At 40.9% G+C, this 23576-nt stretch overlaps 2 protein-coding genes across 2 annotated transcripts; one reads left to right on the top strand and one right to left on the bottom strand.

Moving 5' to 3' along the window:
- The first annotated feature begins 1827 nt into the window (after positions 1-1827).
- Positions 1828-12125, top strand: lmx1a (LIM homeobox transcription factor 1, alpha). The gene is made up of 7 exons (XM_053322384.1): positions 1828-2006; positions 8379-8599; positions 8867-9042; positions 10270-10347; positions 10756-10840; positions 11211-11402; positions 11764-12125. Exons 1-7 carry the CDS (start codon positions 1828-1830, stop codon positions 11904-11906), a joined length of 1074 nt encoding a protein of 357 aa, XP_053178359.1. The 3' UTR covers positions 11907-12125.
- Positions 12126-14081: 1956 nt separating this feature from the next.
- Positions 14082-21429, bottom strand: selp (selectin P). Its single transcript, XM_053322957.1, has 20 exons — positions 21351-21429; positions 20879-21265; positions 20684-20791; positions 20400-20585; positions 20120-20311; positions 19458-19640; positions 19148-19333; positions 18806-18991; positions 18522-18707; positions 18189-18374; positions 17854-18042; positions 17450-17635; positions 17116-17301; positions 16781-16969; positions 16391-16576; positions 16060-16245; positions 15619-15807; positions 15348-15536; positions 14478-14600; positions 14082-14379 (listed from the first exon to the last, which is right to left on the bottom strand). The coding sequence occupies exons 1-20, from the start codon at positions 21427-21429 to the stop codon at positions 14312-14314; spliced, it is 3570 nt and encodes a 1189-aa protein (XP_053178932.1). The 3' UTR covers positions 14082-14311.
- Between the last annotated feature and the right edge of the window lie 2147 nt (positions 21430-23576).

The following is a 23576-nucleotide window of genomic DNA, read 5'->3' on the forward strand; positions in this document are numbered from 1 at the left end:
TGTATGTTATAAAACTGTCCATCACAGATTGTTATTTTACATGAACTGATCAAAATATGCAATCTCAACCATTTTAATAGCATCAAATCACCAAAAAGCACAAATGAGCATTTACTTATTGTATCTAATGTTTAATGTAATGTATGTATTTCATTTTATTATGCAACTAAAACAACACAGTAGACATTATTTTAGAGTTTAGCTCAGGGGACACACAAATACATTAGAAAATATCAATCAACAATTAAAATCATTTTAATAGGAGACCAACATTCTTTGACATATATCTATGTTGTCAAATGTAAACAATCTTGACAGCCCACGTTTTACATTTTTGGGGCAGAAACAGCTGAGAAGCACTGTGTAAGGTTGTTCATCAGTCTTCTATGTATTTCCATGCGCGGACACTAGATGGCGTCCGCGAAGTGTTCACATGAAAAGAAAGATGCTGCTTCAAAGTATGTTTTATTTCTGTCTATGCACAGATTCCAACATCCTCCTCCTTCACTTACAGGCCTCAACACCAGAGAAGTTCATTTCAACAACAAAAACCTGCGATGGTGTAAATGATGTAAATGTGAAAAATGATATGGAGTACTGTTGTCGGATATTGAAAATTGATATTGAACATAGTAGAGCATGACCGATATGGCTAATACTGGCTTATTACAGATATAATAAGAATATTATGAGGCTCACATGTTAATACATTGCTGTACTAAAATTCTTATGTTTAAAATATTTTTGAAACAAGATTACATATTTTTCAAAAATGTATATTAAAAATATATTTTTTAAATCAGACGAAATAGGCTTCCTATTTGTTTTTGACTCTCAAATATCAATATCTATCTATCTATCTATCTATCTATCTATCTATCTATCTATCTATCTATCTATCTATCTATCTATCTATCTATCTATCTATCTATCTATCTATCTATATGCACTTTATTTGTTGAACACTATTTGCATTATTGGGTTGTAATGAAAGAAAGTGCCTCTCTGGAAACTTTGTGGCATTGAGCATGTAGGGCAGACAGAGAGAGAGAGAGAAAAGGAGACAGGGAAAAAGAAAGGGAGAGAGAGTTAACCTGCACCTGCACATGGAGGAAGTCTCTCTCTCTCTCTCTCTCTCTCTCTCTCTCTCTCTCTCTCTCTCTCTTACTCTTTCCCGTTCACTTCTAATAGGATAATTGATAGATGGCCTAAATCGTCGATAACAGTGGACTCAGAGAGGTCGTCGGAAGCTCTGAGCACAAACTTTGACGCGCATCTCACCGCTCGGAGCAGCAAGTTGCAGCCGGACTTTGAGCGCAGGAGATGCTCTGAGACGATCTGGGAGTAAGACACTTTTCTACCGCCAGCAAGCTCGCATTGTACAGGTATGGATGGACTGTGAACTTTAATGACTTATTTTAATTTTGTTTCGAATATTCATGTCCTTAATGAAAAATATATTTCACAATGTTTCTTCAGATGACAGCAATGGTGGATGAACCGGCAGTATCTTTAGGTACACTTGATTTATTTTATAATATTATCTATTTTCTTTTAAGATTTAGACACAATTTTCTTTTTTCTCCCATGCGATATTGCATTTTTACTACACTTTTTGGCACATGATCACTAAGCAAGTGAAATACATTACATACTTTTAAATAAACAAACTGCACACTTATTCACACTTTTCCCTCATATTATAACGAGTTAGAGTCAAATGTTGATGTCAGTTCAGTTTGTCTCAGTCAAATCAGCCATCTGCGTCCTGATCATTGGAAAAGTGTTGTAATTGAATGATGTGCCATCATTGCAATCATTGCAGATATGGATCAGAGGGCCGTGTGTGCCGGATGCCACCGGCTGATTAGAGACAGATTCCTGCTCAGAGTCACTGACGGCCTCTGGCATGAGGAGTGTGTGCGATGCGCGGCGTGCGGAGACGCGCTGACCAACTCCTGCTTTCTGCGGGACCGAAAACTTTACTGCAAGCGGGACTATGCCGAGTGAGTGAGCATCTCCACCTGTCTGTGCTTGTTTTGGGTACACTTGATGTTACAGCTCAAAAATCGTAAAACACTTAAAATACACGGTAATCTATGTTTCAGCTCTGACCATTTTCATATTTGCATTGAATACTGAATATAAAATATATTGTAGTTTCACATATTATATGTTATATTTTATCCTTTAATTTAAATATCTTCATCAAAAAATATCTATTCATCTACAGTAAAATACAACTAGCTATTTCTTATGAGCCTCTAAAATCATATGACCGTATCCCATTTGAAGATATATTAGTTACATTTTTTTTGGTGAAAAGTTACTTTTTTGTCAATTTTTTGACATTTTCATCCTTGCCTGTGATGAAAATTGATGCAGATTTATTATTATCAAATTTTTGCTTTCTAGTTCTACATTTTTGCAGTTATAGGCTATACAATTCCATATTATAGCCTATGTGTCAATGTAAATACATATATTTGTATTTTACATTTTTGCTCATATTTAGTTTGGGATTTTTTTAAATCATATTTTGATATAGGCTTTTTTTTAATGGTATTTTACAGCTTGGAACCAAAAAGCAAAAAGCATAGTGTATTAAGCCAATTTCACTACAGAGCATGTCTAAGATCTGACCTTGACTAAGAATGCGTGTATGTGTGTGTGTGTGTGTGTGTGTGTGTGCATTTCTGATAAATACTGACAAAGAAACTATGAAAGAAGGAAACATATCTTTGTGCATTAACTTGCTGGCCTCTGTTCCTACTTACTGTTGGAACATTTAAAATATATGGCACACTGTTGTGTATATGTACATGTATGGTGTTAGTTGACTTCCAGGGAACTTGGCACAGTCCACTAAGAGAACAAGGTGACTGTAGGAGGGAGGGATGGTGAGGGAGCTGGAATGTGAGAACAGTATTGCACTATAGTGTACATCCAACCACACACACACACACACACACACACACACACACACACACACACACACACACACACACACACACACACACACACACATACACACACACACACAAACAAAACAGCACGATCACACCTTCACACACACATACACCACCACGCAATCAGGGGTAGAGCTCAACTGACACATTGTCAAAATGTGTTAAAATTTTGAGGCCCATTGGTGTGGCAACTGCAAGCTGGGGACAACATATGGTGTCGCCAATGAGGCAATACCCCACCCCCCCACCCCCACACCCCCCTTCCCAAAACTCCCACCATCACCCATCGCCTGGCTTCTTCCTATCCACCTCATCCTCTCAACTTTCCTCCAAAACATGCTCTCACCTAAACAAGAGCCAAGATAAAAACTGCCCACCCCAACAGGCAGCAGCTCACGTTATTTCTGAACAATTTAGTGATGGTTGTTCTGCCAAGCAAACAGAGAAACAAGCGGTAGTTACACTCACTCTCCTTAGTCCCAACTAACTCATCACCATCATGTTGACTTAAATTACACTGTAGTGATATCTAAGGCTTTGTACCTTCACAAGTACATTATCTGTCAGCAGAACAGTATAATATACCATTTTTATGATGACCAAGCACTAATATTAACATATTAAGTCATATTTTAATGGATAAATGAAAATCAGAGTGGAGTCTTGTAAAACCACACAATTCAAAGTACTTAGCAGGATAAACGTAGATGATAGCAGTTGGCTAAAACACAGAGAAGAGAGCAGGTTTGAGAGGTAATTAGGGGAGTTGAGCCATATGTCAGAAGGTCTGGCGCATCCCTTCAAGAGAGATGCTGAGGATGGTGTGAACTTATTTTGGTGGACAGTGCGCTCCATGAGCCCTGGCGTTATGTGCTGTGGCATCTGGAAAGCTCTACTCACAGCAGCTCCTGTGTGGAGCAATGGGACAACGCCCAGCCGACCATGAGATATCTGACCTGACCAATTAGCAGGAGGCCTGGTGCCAAAGCTCCGCCTCTGAGGTCTCACATCTCCACCTCCCTGCGAACCCCCCCCCCCCCACCCCATCTTCCCCCACCTTGCTGTGCTGTCTGGGGTTATGGCACCCTATAACACATGAGCACCACTGTTGTCCATGATGAGGGCTTTAAAATTGTGCCAGTAATTCTCTCGCCGTGCAAACGCAGAGTCGATTGGTGTGAAGCCAGCTCAGAAGTGACAAATTATTCCATACTGTGACAACATTTGTCTACCACATGCTGTATCTTCTGTCTGAATCTCGCCTTGTTTTTTCATTGCTCGTGTGTAATCAGTCGTCTTTTCATGGAAGCTACAAGACAATAACGCCAGTGTTTGAATCACCTAAACAAAGTTGTGCATACAGTTCATGTTGTGCTATTCCTCTTCACTCCAAATTCATCAGTGTTTGCTGATGAATTTTCAATCCAAGAGACTCTGCTTGAATCCAGGCGACAAATTATTTCATATGTCTTGATTATTGTATCACTTTATGCCAGAACATGTAGAAGGTTCATGTAGATAAGATGCCAAAATGTTTGATAAAGATTTACCCCCAGTGAATTAAAAGGCATCAGGAAGATGAATGCATATATAAAGGGGCAAAGAGTTTAAAATGTTTCAGAAATAATAATAATAATAATAATAATAATAATAATAATAATAATAATAATAATAATAATAATAATAATAATAACAGTAATAATAATAATAATAACACTAATGATGATGATAATAATAATAATAATGATGATGATAATGATAATAATAATAATAATAATAATAATAATAATACAACTACTATTACTACTACTACTACTACTACTCCTACTAATAATAATAATAATAAACAGACAATGTGATTCAGAGCATCAGTAACTGATGCTTTTATAAATCCTAAATCCAATTTACAAAGAGTCATGAAAGTCATCAGCACTATCTATCAGACTGACACCTTAACATTTTAACAACAAAAACAGCTAATATGCGCAGAAACGCTATAGTTGACCTGCACAAGGCTGTAACTCTCCCAAAACGTTTAATTCATGTGTCAAAATTAAGTTATTGTGTCCATGAAAAAAATCAGTAAGTTGTTTGCTATTGTATATCAAAGTACTCTTCAGATGTCGTTTTTAAGAGTGTAAGGTTTCACTTTCCACTTTGTAAGGAACACTTAGATTTACATTTAATGTGAGGAAAAAACGTTTTATTTCCCTGCATCGGTCACACAACACAATACAATAAACAGGGAAAAACTGAAAACTGAAACAAAACATATAGGCCCACTGTATGCAGCAGTATAGTAAGAAAATAAAGTTACTGTGCAGGGAATCCTGTCCATCCTGTCTGTTCAGCCACAGATTCTCATCGGCCTCATACCTAATACTCTACTTAGCAATGCAGCTGGGGAAGAATTGTCTTATATGCCGCTGTTATCTGCTGTTATATCATCACAAGCAGCATCCACTGCGGCAAGCAAGACATTTGATTTTATGCTTTACACTTCTGTTTCCCCTGTCTGGTGTTCATGTGTGCAGGCTCCTCCATGTTCATCAATTGTAGTAACTCTGTTGCACTCAGGCTTTATAATTGTGTACAATACACATGCTCATGACTTACAGCTGTTAACTAACCAGGCAGCACGTGCCATTGGTTAATCTAAGATATGAAAAACTCCCTGTTCATAAGTGAAGTTCGAGTTCCACATGATAACAACTTTATCAATTTATCAGACTTAATGACAACTTCTAATGATGCAATTTCTAAAATGTGGGCTTAGCAGATTTTACAATTATATGGACTATTCTGTATGTGCATGTGTGAGTTACACAATGAAATCATTCTTATATTTTCTCTATTTTTACTCTTATATTTTTGAAAACCTGAGAAGAAACATAATGTATTGCCTGACCTCTAGTTGGTGGACACAATACACACAACAAACTGTGCTGTAATTCATTCTATCTGACAATGTGATATTTAGGTTGGTTGGACTGTCAGTCGGGTTAGATTGACTGAATGGTTCAGTGGACAGGTGGACCGGACAGCAGATTGGTCGTCAGATCAGTATGTCAAAATACATCAGTGTGACTGGTGGTACACTTGACCTGCAGATCTGTATCTGACTCTCCTCTGACTCGCCTCTGTTGGTGTGTGTTCGGCAAAAGATCCAGGTTAACCTGATCCAGAAACAGGATCTGTCTCTCTGCATGTCCACTAGACCAGCAGTCTTTTTGCCTGACTACCAAAGGTCAGCACTGAAGTCAGGGCAAGAACAATGTGTGTGTGTGTGTGTGTGTGTGTGTGTGTGTGTGTGTGTGTGTGTGTGTGTGTGTGTGTGTGTGTATGTGTGTGTGTGTGTGTGTGTGTGTGTGTGTGTGTGAGAGAGAGAGAGAGAGAGAGAGAGAGAGAGAGAGAGAGAGAGAGAGAGAGAGAGAGAGCGAGAGAGAGACTCATCTTGTTATACAGTGCATCTACCTTGAGAGAGGTTGTGTCAGTGTGGAAGAGCGCTGAATGTTGCTGACTTATTTTGCTGTAATGATCTTGTCACTAATTGCCATGCAGCGTGACTGAGTGTTCCCGCTCAGCTGGCAGGGCCTCTAAGCCAATCATGTCAACGGAAACTCTGAAATATTAAACACCATGAGCTGCTCCATAAGTATTGGAGGTACTCTTACCTTTGCATTAACAACACTTAAGAGTACTCGGCATAATAAGATGAACTGGACGAGGCGTGTAATGGAAAAGCAATTCTCGAAACATGAACATTAATGCTTCTTCTTCACTGACATTTAACATTAGCATCATATCAAGACATTAAGTAGCTGCTTTGCTGCCTCACAGAAACCCAGAAACATTCCGGGTATTTTCCCTGCCACACTTCCTTTAAAATATTTCAGTGTTGCATCCTCTGTTGCCACAGGAATGCACATACCACAGACAGCATGTTGGCCATATTAAAGCACATACCATTGAGTCCGTGGGACAGACGGCTCGGATGGGTCAAGCAGACCGGCTGACCCTCCTGAGCTTCTCGGAAGGGGCTTTACCGTTTCCCCAGCGACCCCACAGCAAGAGGTCCCAGCAATGTTTGGCTTTGGGATGTTGCATCTCCAGGCCTTTTGACAGGGATGTGTGTTTGCTTTATGTTTAGTCTGAGTTTTTGTTTGCTTGTAAATATTGGGCTCTTGAGTATATCCAAAGTGAAGTCAAATGCAATGTTTGTTTCATTTGAAAGTTAATGTGACTTTAATGATAATTTTTTATGCATATACTAACTTGTAGAACAGGATTTATGAATGAAAAAGCTTCTGATAAAGCAATTGCACCTTCTCATGATTCCCATCTGATTTCTAAAAACAAGGGCATAAAATACCAAAATGAACAGTGTCATTATTTTTATTAAAATTTTGTTTCACTTTTTCTTTATAAAACAGCTATGACTGCTGCAGCTTGTTATTTCTGCACTGGGGCACATAGCTGTATGTGTCCCAATAAATATCAAGTATCTAATATTTACGTTTTTTTATTTCATAATTTGTTCAAGAGTAACATACTACACTTGTGCTGAGCAGTATACAACCAAACTTTACATCGCTTCAGTTTTTCCATCTTCACAATATCAGTAATGGGCCACATGCAGTATGTTACGTGAAAACAAGAAAAAAGGGGAAGAAGCTGTCACTTTCTCATGCCTCTGGGCTGATGGTCTGGTGACCCAGTCAGGTCTGGAGACAACGGCAGCTCCAGAATGATGACGCATCATCCTGCGTGACAGACCCAAAATGCTGCGGTGCCAGCCAGCGGACAATGGTCATGCTGCTTGGGGCTGGCTCTGTCTTTGTCCCGTTCTGGTTAAGCAGACTTAGGGATAATTCCGCGGATAATTCCTGGGACCAGTGGCTCAGCCTCTCCCACCGGGACATCTGATTCCCCCCCTCTGCCTGGAGCCATGGCCTGCCGAGAGCTTTTCTGCTGCCTCCCCAGGAGCACAGCCTCGGACACGGCAGCCGGAGCCACGGCAACAGTCTCTGAGGCTAAGCCCACCAGTCCTTGTTGCCAGGTGCTAAGACGCACACCCGCCATGCTAAGGGTATGTGTCTGAGTGGCCGGGGAAAGAAGAGGAGGAGGAGAAGGAGGAGGAGAGGGGAAAAGTCAGGGTGAGGGGAAGAGGCTGGCAGCAGTTTTGAGTGACAGATCGACTCAGCAACATTCCTCAAGCATTTTTTTTATAGAGTCCCTTCTAACTGATGAGGGCTGCTTGAGTTTGTATTTAAACTCCAGTCAGCCAAACAAAAGCATTACTCTCTGTTATTTACTGAAGTCTTACAATTTCTATTTCCTCCCTTAACCCCACCCCCCCACCCCCTCCCCGATCCACCCCCATCTTTACCCTTCTGTCCCTCTGTCCAGTCTGTTTGCGGTGCGTTGTGGGGGCTGTGCGGAGGCCATCTCTCCTGCAGAGCTGGTGATGCGTGCAGGAGCCGCTGTGTTCCACCTGCGCTGCTTCACCTGCAGTGTGTGTTCCTGCCGCCTGCAGACTGGAGACCACTGTGTCCTCAGGGAGGGACAGCTACTGTGTGCCAGAGAGGACTACCACCAGTGTCTGGCCAGCCCGACTTCCTCTGACACAGGTGAACAGTATGTGTGTGTCTGTTAAAACATGTACACACATACAGCTTGGGTTTAGTGTTGTTGTTGGCTGCTTTAAAAAAAAAAAAAGGCTACAAAGAGACAATAGAATGTGGTGTCAAGATAGTTGAAGACATAGATAAAAGCCTTTTTTCTGCTTGTAATGTGCATGATTATGAATGGTTCAAGCACATTCTGTTACTCAGGTTCTTTATTTTGTGTGGGTGTGTGCATATATTTACTTTTCAAACATGTCTGCCTGTGTCTAGGGAAAAGTGATGATGATGACGAAGAGGTGGAGGAATCTGGGAGGGTTTCTGGCAGACGAATTAGATCAGAAGACCCAGAGAGCAAACGTCCCAAAAGGCCTCGCACTATTTTGACCACTCAACAAAGGCGGATCTTTAAAGCCTCCTTTGAGGTCTCATCCAAGCCTTGCCGAAAGGTAGAGTGTTTATCTTGCCTTCACCAATCTGTTTAAAGGTGCTGTAGATATGTGTGTGGATACAGACAGTGGTGGTAAAAAATTCAGATCCTTTATTCCAGTAAAATTAAAAATACAGTAATTTAAAAATACTCCCTTACAAGTAAAAGGGAAAATTTTTACTTAAGTAAGAGCACTACTACTTAAGTGTAAGCAGCAAAATGCACTTAAAGTTTTGCAGTAAAAGTAGTGGTTTGGTCCCTTTTACTGATATATTATGATATATGACATCATTAGATTATTAATACTGAAGCATCAGTTATAAGCAGTATGTTACTCTTGTAGCTGCTGCAGGTAGAGCTAGTTTGAATTACTTATACAGCTATATACAGTTGGCTAGTGTAGTCCAGTGGTTCCATAGGGGTCAGGCTCCGCCACAGGGTCACCAGATACACCTGAGGGGTCATGAGATGATTAATGGGAGAGGAAAAAAGAAAAAACAAAGTCCTCATACAAAAATATGTTTTTAGTGTATGGCCTTTTTCTGGTGAAATATTGGATCATTTGAACATTTAATGAGATGAAAACATGTGAGAAGTTTAGAGAGCAAAATCACTTTTTGGTGGAGCTGTTAACAATTCATTAACATCTGAGATGTGACCCTGACTACACACTGCTTTTTGTAAGACATCAAAAGTCAAAAAGGTTGGAAACCACTGATTTAATTTTTAATTTTGATTTAACAGCAACAGTATTTTGTATTTTAAATCTTGTTTTATTATCCATAGTGTCACATCTTCATCTGAAAAGTTACTAAAACTGTCAAATAAATACCTTGTATGGCAGTAAATTTCTACCTCAGAATGTGAACAGAAAACCCCTAAATCTGATTTCAGGAAGAATGAAATTTCAATAATTGAGCTCAGAAATGTGGCTGGAATATAATGGTATAGTATGGTAAAAATAGCCATAATTATACTGTTGAAATCCTCAAAAACCAAACTTGACTTTAAAAATACCAACAACAAAAATCAAAAAGAAAAGATGTTTGGAAAGTATTCTGTTATTTTCTTAAAAATACATTTCATAAATGTTTTATCTTTTCCTCCTGGATGGTGGATTGGTGAAGTGATTTTTTACCTTTCAACTGACCTCTGCCTTTCTATTTTCCTTTTTTACCCTCCCTTTCTTTCTTTCTTTCTTTCTTTCTTTCTTTTTTCTATTCTTGCCCCTGAATCTTAATCCAAGGTAAGGGAGACCTTGGCAGCAGAGACTGGTCTGAGTGTTCGGGTTGTGCAGGTCTGGTTCCAGAACCAAAGAGCCAAAGTAATACAAAGTGCACACATACACACACACACACACACACACACACACACACACACACACACACACACACACACACACACACACACACACACACACAGTCATATGCGCTCCTAATAAAAGAACTCTTTCTGCACCGTGTTTGTATGCCAGAGTGGAAATCAGCCTGGTTATCTCCTCATACAGGAAACTGATGACATCTCATTGCAAGATCACTGTAGATTAAACCCCATATTTCCTCGCAAAGTGGGCTCATGTGTGGTTTCCCTCCTCCACTGAAAGATGTCCTTTACCCCACTGTTAATACTTTGCAATTGAATGAACACACTCATATGCCTGGGTGGCAGAGGGGCTGTGGAGTGAAAGGGAACTTTACAGTAGGCCTGTTTGTGAGCTTTGATGTCTTTTTAGATGAAGAAACTGGCCAGGAGACAGCAGCAGCAGCAGGAGCAGCAGCAGACTCAGGAGCAGCGTGAACACCCATCACATCACACAAGTATTATACTAAGTATTTTAATACATCCACATATATACCACATTACTCAGTGTAGTTAATATAAAGTTAGATACACCCCTTCCTTCTCAGTGAAGGGAAATCAATTAGTAAGAAAATGCTGCATGTGTACTAAATCTTCATCCAAGCTGTTTTTAACATTTTAATGTGTTTCAGTAGACAAAAGTAACAAAATAAATATTTTAAAAGTGGGAGATTCTGTTTTGTTAAAAGATTTCTGACAGATTTTTAAAAGTTTTGATAGCATCAAAAGTCTGTGAGTAGATAACATGAAGGTTGAAAGTTCACCAAAACAAAGACATTCATAGACACCAGTAAGCATGATCTCCTGTGTGACTCCTCTGCTCCCTAGTGCCCTCCCGTGGTTTGACCTCTGAGCTGGAGCGCCTGGGGTCCGCTTACTCCCACATTCAGCAGCAGCAGCAGCAGCAGCAGCAGCAACAGATGGGACTCACCACGCTGGAGCAGCAGGACTATGACATGGACCCCTTCAGACAGGGCCTGACCCCACCTCAGATGCCAGGGGATCACATGCACCCCTACGGTAAAGACCTCAGCGCTGTCAAACCATGACGCAAAGCCCCAGTGTGACTATAGCAATTTAATGACTTCATTTTTGAGGATATGTTATCAGTCATGATATTATTATTTTAAATGTACAACAGTGGTAAATTTACTTATTTATTCGGATCCCAGTTAGCTAGGCATAGGATTTTTTTCCTCAGGGTTTTTCTTCGGTCTTTGTGCTGCAGAATAACTCAAATTTCCCTTTTAGTATGGGGCTAGTTGAAAGGTTTATTTGCAAAACATAATTGATTTATGGGGGGTTATATTTTAACTCAACCCAAAAGATGATCAGCTTAATCTCTGATTATCCAATGATCAGCGATATGTGTCTTTTTTAGGTTACAAGGGCCTCTACAGTGACATGGACCAAGACCACTTTTGTCCTGTGACTGATAGCGACTGTCTGTCTCTGGGTGACTCTTCTCTACTCACTCCTATTGACCGCCTCTACTCCATGCAGGACTCATACTTCGCCTCCTGAAAGTAGACACCAGACTCAGTGAGGTTCATCTCCTTCGCTCAGCATTGCTCTCTGGCCACAGTATGTGTCTGTCCAGACCATGCACAAGGTAGCTGAGGATGTGGGTGCAAAATTACTGCCATGGGGATATGGGTACACTGTGATACCATGCAATACACTGTAAATCAGTGGTAATCAGGCACCTCCATATAAACATGCACACTCTTATGCTTTACTACCCCACTGTACAACACAGGATCTTAAAAAGTCACCTGTGTATGCATGATACTGTCAGACATCTCCCACTATGTTTGAATGTTAGATTATGAGATTATAATTGCATTTTAATGTAAATAGCTGTTTGAGTGTGTATTTGTATTTATTCTCACACTGTGTGTATGCTGTTCATTTTGAGCGAATCAACAATGATCAATAAATAATGGTTATGGTACAGTGAATCAGTCCAGTATGAAGTGTGGCGTTGTGAGTATAAAGCTCCGACAGATTTATTATGAAGATGGGGTATTTGTGCTGAGGGTTGGAGCCAGGTCAGTCCATCCTCAGTCCTTATCAGTCCAATCTAGGTGACAGGTCAGCAAGGCATCTTCCTCTGGCTGTTGGGTGGATCATCAGATTGTAAATGCTGGGCTATGACAGCAGTATGGGTCAGTGGCAGGTAAGCATCACATCCACGCCGCCATCATCAACGCTCACATTGTGCTCCTCGCGGTCAAAGGCCTTTGCTGCATTTTTCTGCCTTTTCCTTCCTCCAATCAAAGAGGACGGGAGGGAGGGGACCACCCAGGCACTGTGCCCAGCTGGAATGCACCAATCCTGGGGAGGCAGGCTGAGAAAACCCAGGGAGGGGGCTTCAGACAACGGAGGGGCTGAAAGCTGTGTCAGGGGAGAATGCCCAGGGTGACACAGAGATATGAAGCCCCACTATATGGAGTGCCTCCTTGCCCCAGCCATGAACCCTCTCCTGGACCCATCTCATATTTCCCACTATGAAATCAGACCTTCTAGAGCAGAGAGCGCAAGTCAATGGTCAGGAACAATCTAACTGTCTGTCACCAAGGTATGCTACTGCCAACCAGAGCTAAAGAAATGTGCAGCAGAGTATACTGTGTGTGTGTGTTTCTTTGAGTCTGACTTTGTATCTGTGTCTGTATCTGCTCTAAGTGTCTGCTGGCATGTGGCACACTCGTGTTAGGAGGAACAACACTCTTTGTTGTATGGACTGAAGTATCATGATGCATTTCCCTGTATCCTTTGAGGTAAAGGAAGGGAGAAAAGTCAGACTTAAATATCAGGGACGGAAGCCAAGGTGGTCACCTGCAGGGCCTTTTCCCTTTCTGTGCGCAGTTGGCACACATATATGGTTGCCAGCAGCAGTGGGTGGGATGAGAAAAATGATCAAACCATGATCATACGGTCACAGCAGGTAGCAATAACCTCATTATTATTCTGACGGTAGCCAAACAGTTTCCTGTCAACAGTTCAGTAATTTATTGCACCCTTCATGCCAACCACAGGCCACAAACCCTCTGTCTTTTAACCACTATAATTGGCTTCACGCTGTTGCAGCGCCAAGACAGATGCACATGCTTTGCTGAAGATCCTCTTGGCCATTTGCAGCACACATTTAAAGTCTGGTGGCATATTTCTGGTGCATTATTGGCACAGATGGGAACCAATCTATACAAAAGACAGCCATACAGTAAATTAGGGGAAGTAAAATGTATATCATCCATAAAATGGAATATGTTACATCCTGAGTGGGTAGTAAATTGCCCCTCAATGTGGAATCAGTGCCCAGTGTGACACATTGAGCAGAGACTGATAATAGATCACATCCTCACCACTCAGTGACAGGAGCTTTCTGGCTGCTAAATGTGCTAAACTGACAATGTGTGGTGGTTTGGCAATCTCAGAGGTTTTCTGCCACTCTGTCCCAATTGACCCCACAGAGTTAGTTCCTATGGAGGAGGTCAATGTGGGTAAACTGACCCCATACTGAACCATTTGACACTTAACATTGTTGAAAAGACTGCCAAACAAAGGGGCGCCATCATGGCAGCTTTCCTTGTTTTGATGTGAGGTATTGGTGATTAAGTTGATGATTTAGAGGCATACAATGGTGTTTCAGAATTTATTGACATTGAAGAAGATTTAAGTAATATGCAAGCAGGAAACAATACAAAAGCTATACTGAGTGTGCATTAGGCATTAATAACAGGTATTCATTTTTAAAGGTATGCATCTTATATATTAAGGATCTACTAATTTGAAATTCAATCCAACAAGGATCTTTTGATACCAGTATCATATCATTACTAGCAAGCTATGTATCATAAAAGCAAGCTCAAATGTATTTGACATTATTTGCTACAGAATTGAAAACACAAAATAAACAAACAAAACTGTTATAACTCAAATGCTGGATTCTCTTGCTGCTCCCATGCCCCATCTTCATCAGCGATCATTGGAGTTTCTGGACGGAGCAAAGGTTACAATTATTAATATCCAGTTTGTGCAACACAATCAATGTTAATGTTTGTAACTGTGCAGCATCATTACAGCAGGTCTCACCTTTTTTTTTGAATAGTCTCATCATCCCCAAAGCCAGTCCTATCAGGACAAGTGGCACGATAGCAGTGGCTGCTCCTACGCCAGTGTACAGCAACAAGGCAGACCCCACTGGCAATCCCTCCACTGGAACACATGAAGATCACAGTCAATACAAGCTTTCATCCTTTTGGTTTTATCATCGTGGCATGTTTCTTTATCAGCAGATCATTATTTTATTGGTGTTTTTTTAGCCATCCTGTATGTACTTTGGTCCAGACTGAAATATCTCAGCACAACCATTGGCTGAAATGCCATAAAATTGTGTACAGACACTTGTCTTGAGGAAGAATGCCCCTGACTTTTCCTTTATACCAACATGAGGTTCACATTTAATTTTTGTGTTTAATTCCTCAAAACCTGTTAAATAAAATTTGGCAAACATACTCATGACCCCCTCAGGATGAATTGTAATCACTTTGTTGATCACCTGATAACCATCAGGTCAAAATTTCAGTTAGTCCAACACTTTGCTTTATGACCAAATACATGCAAAACTGATGGTATTTCCACCAGTCTCTGCTGTATTTTGTGTTTGTGCTGATTAGCAAATGTTAATATGTTAACATGCTAAATTAAAATGGGCGACATGGTTAACATTACACCTGCTTAAAATCAGTACGTTAATATTGTCACTGTGAGCATGTCAGCATGCAGACAAGTCACATTTAGTGCAAAGCCCTAAGTACAGCCTCTCAGGGTCGCTAGCATAACTGCTGTTTTAGATAGCCCATTCATTAATCTAATTCACTAATCCACCACCCATATATCACAAATATTTGTCATGTCAAAGACAACTGTAATTTTATTCAGTCAGTCAAAAAATGTATTTACCTATGCAGGTAGGAAGTGTATCACTCCACAATCCAGTTGAGGAGCAAATCAGCACCGCTGTGCCATTTAGAAAGAACCCCTCTTTACAGGTGAAACGACACTGGGAGTCAAAGCTGAAATTCCCCAGGGGATGGGAGCATTCCATTGACAGACGTAAAGACAGGGGATGGATGACCTCACACTGTACAGCTGGGAAGAACAGTAAATGTAATAAAATCAGCTGATCCAATAACAGAGGAATTTATGGTAATGCTGGGCAGTAGGGACTCACGCTGGCAGGTGGGCACATCTGGACTCCAGTGGCCTGAGTTGTTGCATGTTGTAGCTGATGTTCCTCTCATCCAGAAGCCCTCATTGCATTCAAAGTCACAGCGGGAGCCATAACTAAAAGGGGAATACGAATGGCTGCAGTTCATGCTCCCATGTTGTGGAGCATTGGCCAGTAGGGGGCATGAGCGTGCTGTGGATAAAATATATAACCATCACCTTCACATCAAATAACCCTCATCATCTGAGTCAAAGTGGAGGAAGGGGTATTTTCCACCAAGGCCAAACCCTTCATATGGGTTAATGGCATAGCTAATTATGCTAATTAGTTCATCAATGAATGCTTGGACACATAAAAACACATTTTAAATACAAGTTTATAGTAATGAATGAAGGGAATATATTTCAAGTCTCTATTTCGGCTCTCTCATATATGATTTATTACCCAGACAGTGAGATAGTTCTGTGCTCCATGTGCCCACAGAGGTACACTCTGTATCAGCTGTTCCATTCAAGACAAAACCCTCCTCACATGTTGATTTACACTGAGAGCCAAAACTGAACGCTCCATGGGGATCAGAGCAGGTTAAGGAGCCATGAGTTGGAGAATTCAGAATGGGACATCTCTTAGCTGAAGGTGAACAGGGAAAAGGAGAGATAGTTAAGAAGTGCACATAAAGAAGTAAAGTCAAGCCATCTAAACCCTTAAATTAACTGCTTCTCTGTTGATTTATGATCAACAGATTATGAAACAGGGATTTGTAATTATTCTTTACCGAAGCAATGTGGAATATCGGTGCTCCATGAGCCCTGAGAAGTGCACTCTGTGTCGGCTGTCCCATTCAAGACAAAGCCCTCCTCACAGGTGGACATGCAGTGAGAGCCAAAATTGAATGCTCCATGTGGGCCAGAGCAGGCTAAGGAGCCGTGAGGGGTAGAGTTCAGAGTGGGACATCTCTTAGCTGGAAGGTGAACAATGAAAAGGAAAGAAAGAGATATTTAACAGCTTTATGAAGTGAGTGCAAGGCTCTTCTGTTGGTTTATGATCAGCAGATAATGACAGCAGAAAACTCCGCTGGATATGGGCTGAGGTGCAGACAGACATTGTAATTACAGAACAACAAGGTAACTCTGGTATTGTGTTGTTCAGTGTAAATTTCACTCACGCTGGCAGGTGGGTACGTCCTGACTCCATTCGCCTGATTTGTTGCATGTCGTAGCTGATATCCCTCTCAGCAAGAAACCCTCATTGCATTCGAAGTCACAGTGGGAGCCATAGCTGAACAAGGAGTATGGATGGCTGCAGTTCACTGTCCCGTGTTGTGGAGCCTTAACCAGTAGGGGGCATGGGCGTGCTGCAGTGTATATAACCATAAAACACAATGTAGAATCATCTGCTTTAGACCAAGTAATCTACATCATCTGAATCACAAAAGCTTACAGTCAAGGTATTTCCAGTGTGTTGATTGTGATACAAATAAATGTATAAATCTCACATTACCAGGACAGTGAGGTATTTCTGTGCTCCAAATGCCCACAGGGGTACACTCTGTCACAGCAGTTCCATTCAGGAAAAAACCCTCCTCACATGTTGAGTTGCACTGAGAGCCAAAACTGAACACTCCATGGGGATCAGAGCAGGCTAAGGAGCCATGAGTGGGAGAGTTCAGATTGGGACATCTCCTAGCTGGAGGTGAACATGCAAAAGGAGGAATATTAAAGAGCTGTACAGGGTAAAGAAGTAAAGTCAAGCCATCGAAACCTTTAAATGAACTGCTCCTCTGTTGTTTTGTGATTAACAGATCATGATACAGGGATTGTAATTTTTTTTTTACCCAAGCAACGTGGGATGTTTGTGCTCCAGGTGCCCACAGAGGTGCACTCTGTGTCGGCTGTCCCATTCAAGACAAAACCCTCCTCACAGGTGGACATGCAGTGAGAGCCAAAATTGAATGCTCCATGTGGGCCAGAGCAGGCTAAGGAGCCGTGAGGGGTAGAGTTCAGAGTGGGACATCTCTTAGCTGGAAGGTGAACAATGAAAAGGAAAGAAAGAGATATTTAACAGCTTTATGAAGTGAGTGCAAGGCTCTTCTGTTGGTTTATGATCAGCAGATAATGACAGCAGAAAACTCCGCTGGATATGGGCTGAGGTGCAGACAGACATTGTAATTACAGAACAACAAGGTAACTCTGGTTTTGTGTTTTTATGTAAGTGTTGTTCAGTGTAAATTTCACTCACGCTGGCAGGTGGGTACGTCCTGACTCCATTCGCCTGATTTGTTGCATGTCGTAGCTGATATCCCTCTCAGCAAGAAACCCTCATTGCATTCGAAGTCACAGTGGGAGCCATAGCTGAACAAGGAGTATGGATGGCTGCAGTTCACTGTCCCATGTTGTGGAGCCTTAACCAGTAGGGGGCATGGGCGTGCTGTAGTGTATATAACCATAAAACATAATGTAGAATCATCAGCTTTAGACCAAGTAATCTACATCATCTGAATCACAAAAGCTTACAGTCAAGGTATTTCCAGTGTGTTGATTGTGATACAAATAAATGTATAAATCTCACATTACCAGGACAGTGAGGTATTTCTGTGCTCCAAATGCCCACAGGGGTACACTCTGTCACAGCAGTTCCATTCAGGAAAAAACCCTCCTCACATGTTGAGTTGCACTGAGAGCCAAAACTGAACACTCCATGGGGATCAGAGCAGGCTAAGGAGCCATGAGTGGGAGAGTTCAGATTGGGACATCTCCTAGCTGGAGGTGAACATGCAAAAGGAGGAATATTAAAGAGCTGTACAGGGTAAAGAAGTAAAGTCAAGCCATCTAAACCTTTAAATGAACTGCTCCTCTGTTGTTTTGTGATTAACAGATTATGATACAGGGATTGTAATTTTTTTTTACCCAAGCAACGTGGGATGTTTGTGCTCCAGGTGCCCACAGAAGTACATTCTGTGTCAGCTGTACCATTCAGGACAAAACCCTCCTCACAAGCTGTTGTGCAATGAGAACCAAAACTGAACTCTCCATGAGGATCAGCGCAGACAAAGGAGCCATGAGGGGGAAAGTTCAGAGTGGGACATTTCCTAGCTGGAACAGAAAGATGGAAAGACCAGCAAGATATTTCAGAGAGATGTGGTAAGGAGATCCCAGAATGTAATCTTAATTTATGTAAATGTTTTTTATACCCTGGCAATGAGGGATATCAGCACTCCACATGCCCAGGGAGTTGCACTCAGATTCAGCTGTTCCATTCATTAGGAAACCCTCCTCACATGTTGTGACACACTTAGAACCAAAACTGAAGGAGCCATTCGTGTCATTGCAAGATAGGGAACCATGAGGGGGAGAATTTATTGGATGGCACCTCTTAGCTTGAAAACAGAGACAAAAAAATTGAAAAAAAAGTGACTTGCTCTCCTGAGATGGATGAGCAATGAGAACAGAATGAGCAGCATTTGTTCTGATAGTGTATCTGTTTTCATACTTATTTACAGTATACTTAAGTGATTAGTCATCTGTAGTCATACCCTGGCAAAGAGGAAGTGCATGACTCCAGTTGCCCTGTGACAAACATTTTGTCATGTTTGTGCCAATCAGATCAAATCCCTCTTCACACTTGACTGTGCATACTGAGCCATAGCTGTATGCACTTAGAGGATCTTGGCATTTCATTGAAGCATGAGGTGGAACCATCAGACTGTCGCACAGTACCACTGTGAAAGAAAAAACATTTTTCACTATCAAAGGAGTGAACATTTTTATGTATTTTCAGGAAACTTGTATCACTTTCAGGGGACTGTGGAAGCACTGATCCTAAAAATAATAAAGGTAACCTACCTGCACATGTAGGTGTAGGTTTGCTCCAATTTCCAGAGGCCAAACAAGTGATTGTGTTCTCCCCAATCAGGTAGAAACCTTCCTGGCAGGAGAAGTTACACTCCGAGCCAAATGAGAAAGGCTCCACAGTGTCCACACATGTCATGTTGCCCGTTGGAAAGAAAATGGAGGAGCACTTTTGCACTGTGGTGGGATAGATATCAATCGGTCAGCTTGAACAGCCGTGTGTTATGACTACGTTTTTATAAACATAGCATGAGCATAAAGTAGTGGCATGAATAAGCACACTGACATAATTTATAGCCAAAGAAAACAGCAACTTTCCACCCACATTAAACCACAATGTTGTTTGCCAAATACAGACATAAATGAGTGTGAAGTAAAGTGTTAACACATATGACCTGCATCTGACCTGCAGTCCAGTCTGTCCAGGGTGTGACTATACATTGAGTCCAGCTAATTAGCTATTAGTAAAAGGTGACCATAAGTTTATTAAAAGAGTGTTACAAAAAAAGGAAGTCACATGAAAAGTGACACTTGCAGAAATTTTCACGATTGACATTCACACAGGGCTTCACAGAGCATTCATTTGTGATAAGGCTAATATTTAAAACATCATCTGGTCTAATTTTACTATAAAATGATAATGACAATAACTTCACCTGAACATGTTGGGACACTGGCTGTCCACTGGCCTGTATGGTCACATCGTATATGGTCCTGTCCACTGAGCCAATAGCCTTCTTCACACCTGATCTCACAGGTGGAGTTGTAGCTATAAGGTGCAATGGGGTGGCTGCAGTTCATATTACGTCCACTGATCTTGGTGTGGTTCAAAACTGGACACTGTTCAGCTATGACAGGTAGTAAAAAAATATTTTCTGTGTAACTTTAACATCTGAAATAACAATTTTGACATTGTTTGACAGGCAGTGGCCATACCTTGACACAGAGGAACAGGGTGGTCCCAGTGTCCACTGGCTTGGCATAGCAGCTGGGGCGCGCCTACCAACCGAAAGCCGAGCTCACAGTGGAAATGGCAGGAAGAATTGAAACGATTGGACCCAAAGGGATGCAAACAGTTGTGAGAACCTTGTTCTAGATTCAGCAAGGGTTCACATGTGATTGCTGACCCAAGATATTGAAGAATAAACAAATATGTTATTCAACTTATCACAGAGAGAGAGTTAATTGCTTTTTTTTAGATTATGACAATGTTTACTCACCTTCTTCACAGCGTGGTCCCTGGAAACCAGGATGGCATTGGCACGTGTAGTTCCCTACGGTCTCTACACAGTCTGCATGGGCACTGCAGGAATCCTGCTTGCATGAGACTACATACATACAGAGAGAGATCTCATATGCAATAAATATATTGGAGTCAGTAAATGTGTCCATGAAACAAAATAAGAGTGTTTTACCAGTATAGCAGACAGTTCCCTTTTTTTTGGTGCATTTCTCATTGTTCCACTTGGCCGTGTCAGTGTCCCTCTTAATATACATCTCCACACAATATTGGCCTGCTATGTTGTCTGGCTCTGCTGGTGCCCAATTCTGATTCTCTTCGCCCACGACCTCTTCGGTTCCTATCCGGGTCCACATTCCTTTTACTTTGAGGATGCCTATCCAATAATATTTGGAGTGATATGGCAGTAGTTCGTTGAGAAAGTCAGTCTCGTCCTGGTTCTGGATGACCACCATGCCTGTTGAGTGCTGCTGACACCACTCGCGGGCCTCGAGCCATCTACGGTTTGGACTGGTGCTGTAGCTGTAGGTCCATGCCTGCGCTCCTCCTCCACTACTCAGGTCTAACATTAGGTATATATTAATGATCAAACAAAATTGAACTGGTGACGCAAAGATTTTAGTTTTCATAGGATTATGCAGACTTACCTTGGACAAGTACAATCAATACAGCAATCAGCACCCTGTGATGCAGGCTTTGTCTAACATTTACTGATTCTTGCAACATCTGAAAAAAGATTGAATGTAAGAATTAATTTACAGTGTATTAATGCATGTATAAATGTGAAACAGATATTTTACAGGTCCTACCATATGATCTGTCTATCTCTCAGTCACTCGTCACATGTGATTGCATTTACTCCACTTGACTGAAGTTCACAGAAAAATTGTGTTAACTGTCCCTCAGTGAATGTCCCAATGTCAAATGTTGTAATATCACTTACCATAGCATCCTCTCAGGAAGAACACTACAATATCACCCAAACCACACCAGTGGGAACATACACCCAGTCACACACTAGAGACACTCACTACTGGTGTTAATAATTTTATTTAACTAAATGTAGTCTTTGACAAAGTTACCACAGATATACAATGCTACTGTTATTAAATACAAGCATTTTGACACAACATGCACTATCATGTGCACACTTAATATCCATACAGTATATTAGTGCAATAATTAGTTGAAATCAAATCAAATCAAATAATTGTTTAAGAAATATTTAAGCAAAAATGCCCCAAAACTTACTGGTTGCAGCTTTCTGCTTTTAACACTCCTCTGTGATAACAAACTGGTTATATTAGGGTTTTGGACTGTTGATCAGACAAAAAAAGACTTTTTTCAAGATGTTCACTTTACAAACTACGTCTACAGACTAATCGAGAAAAATAATCTGTAGATTCGTGAACAATGAAAACAATGGTTAGTTGCAGCCCTGTGTAATAGTGCACTATGAATATGATAAAGTTACATATGACCGATAATAGATCTATTTTAAAACATATACTAGGTTTCCGGTTGCCCTTCATCCCTGCACCTCAGTGGATGGACTTGTCACGTCTTCCGGCTGCCTGTTAAAAATAACATTGATATTATTTACTGGATGATGTATACAGTTACAGTAAAATATATTTAGCATTTTAAAGGACAAAATCTATATACTTTTAATTTATTTATTAAATGCTGGACATAAGCATAGTTCAACATAGTAAATGGGTGGAGCTTGGTAAAAATACCCAGGTTTCAAAACTGACCTTTCTTGAGCAAGCTTCTTTCCTGTGGGCAAAGGAACAGATTATTGAGATCTTGCGATATGATTGCATTGCATTGCATTATTTCTGTGAATTGTAATTGAGAAACACTGACTTTTTCTGCACTTCATCCAGCAAAAACAGATGTAGCAGCAGGTGCTGAAGACTCCACACCCCAATACAGCCAACAGAGCTTGTTTATAGCCTGAGAAAACAGTTTTATCCTCAGTCATACAATACTACTCAAAGTTATATTTCTATTTTTAGAACAGGTTATTACAACGACCATTGCTGCTGCTGCCAATAATATAGTAACTTCCAGGTAAGAGCAGAATCACTTAGATATAGAAACAGCAGATCCTATGCAATAAATTACTATTTTCTTAAAAAGGTATTTAACTTAAGTTAATTACTTGTACAAGTAGGCCTTGGGCCACTCCAAGCACCAGTGATCCCACAGGTAACTTTTGGTGAACCTATCATTAGGAAGCCTGGGTTGCATTTAAAGTGACAGGTTGAGTTGAATTTCCGGTTTCCTTCCGTGCAGTTATGGTATGCATCAGGTTGAGACAGAGGGGGGCATTCCACAGCTGGGGGCACACACAGGTTGAAGTTTAACAGGGATGCAGTTATGTAACATTTATTGTGAAAGTATTTTTTAGTGCACATACATGCTGATGCAGGCATTTTTCATAACTATTTTGAATGTGAATCCCAGTCTGCATGACACCAGGAAACAGAGGAAACAGATGCCAGGGTTTAGATGAGAAATTACATGTCATGCTCTGAAAAAGTGCAGTAGAATCAGCACTACTCAGAGGACATTTGGGAGATGATAAGAAAAATCCATCAGAATGTGAATTTGTAAAAAAAAAAAAAAAAAAAAAAAAAAAAAAAGAAAAAAGAAAGAAAACAGACCGGGTCCCTGTCATTCCTCATCCCTAACAATTGCTGGGGGTTTTTCCGTTCCCACACAGAGCACAGTCCGGGAGCTACTTTTTTCCCTCCTCCTCTCTCCTCTTGTTTCTTCCCTTTTCTACCCCCTCTATAGTGCTCAGTCATCCGGTTATGTCTGTCTTATTATATGTATTGTATGTTGTATATGTACGGACGGGGTGA

The sequence above is a fragment of the Scomber japonicus genome, chromosome 7 (genome assembly GCF_027409825.1).
Source record: "Scomber japonicus isolate fScoJap1 chromosome 7, fScoJap1.pri, whole genome shotgun sequence".
NCBI classification, from domain to species: domain Eukaryota; kingdom Metazoa; phylum Chordata; class Actinopteri; order Scombriformes; family Scombridae; genus Scomber; species Scomber japonicus.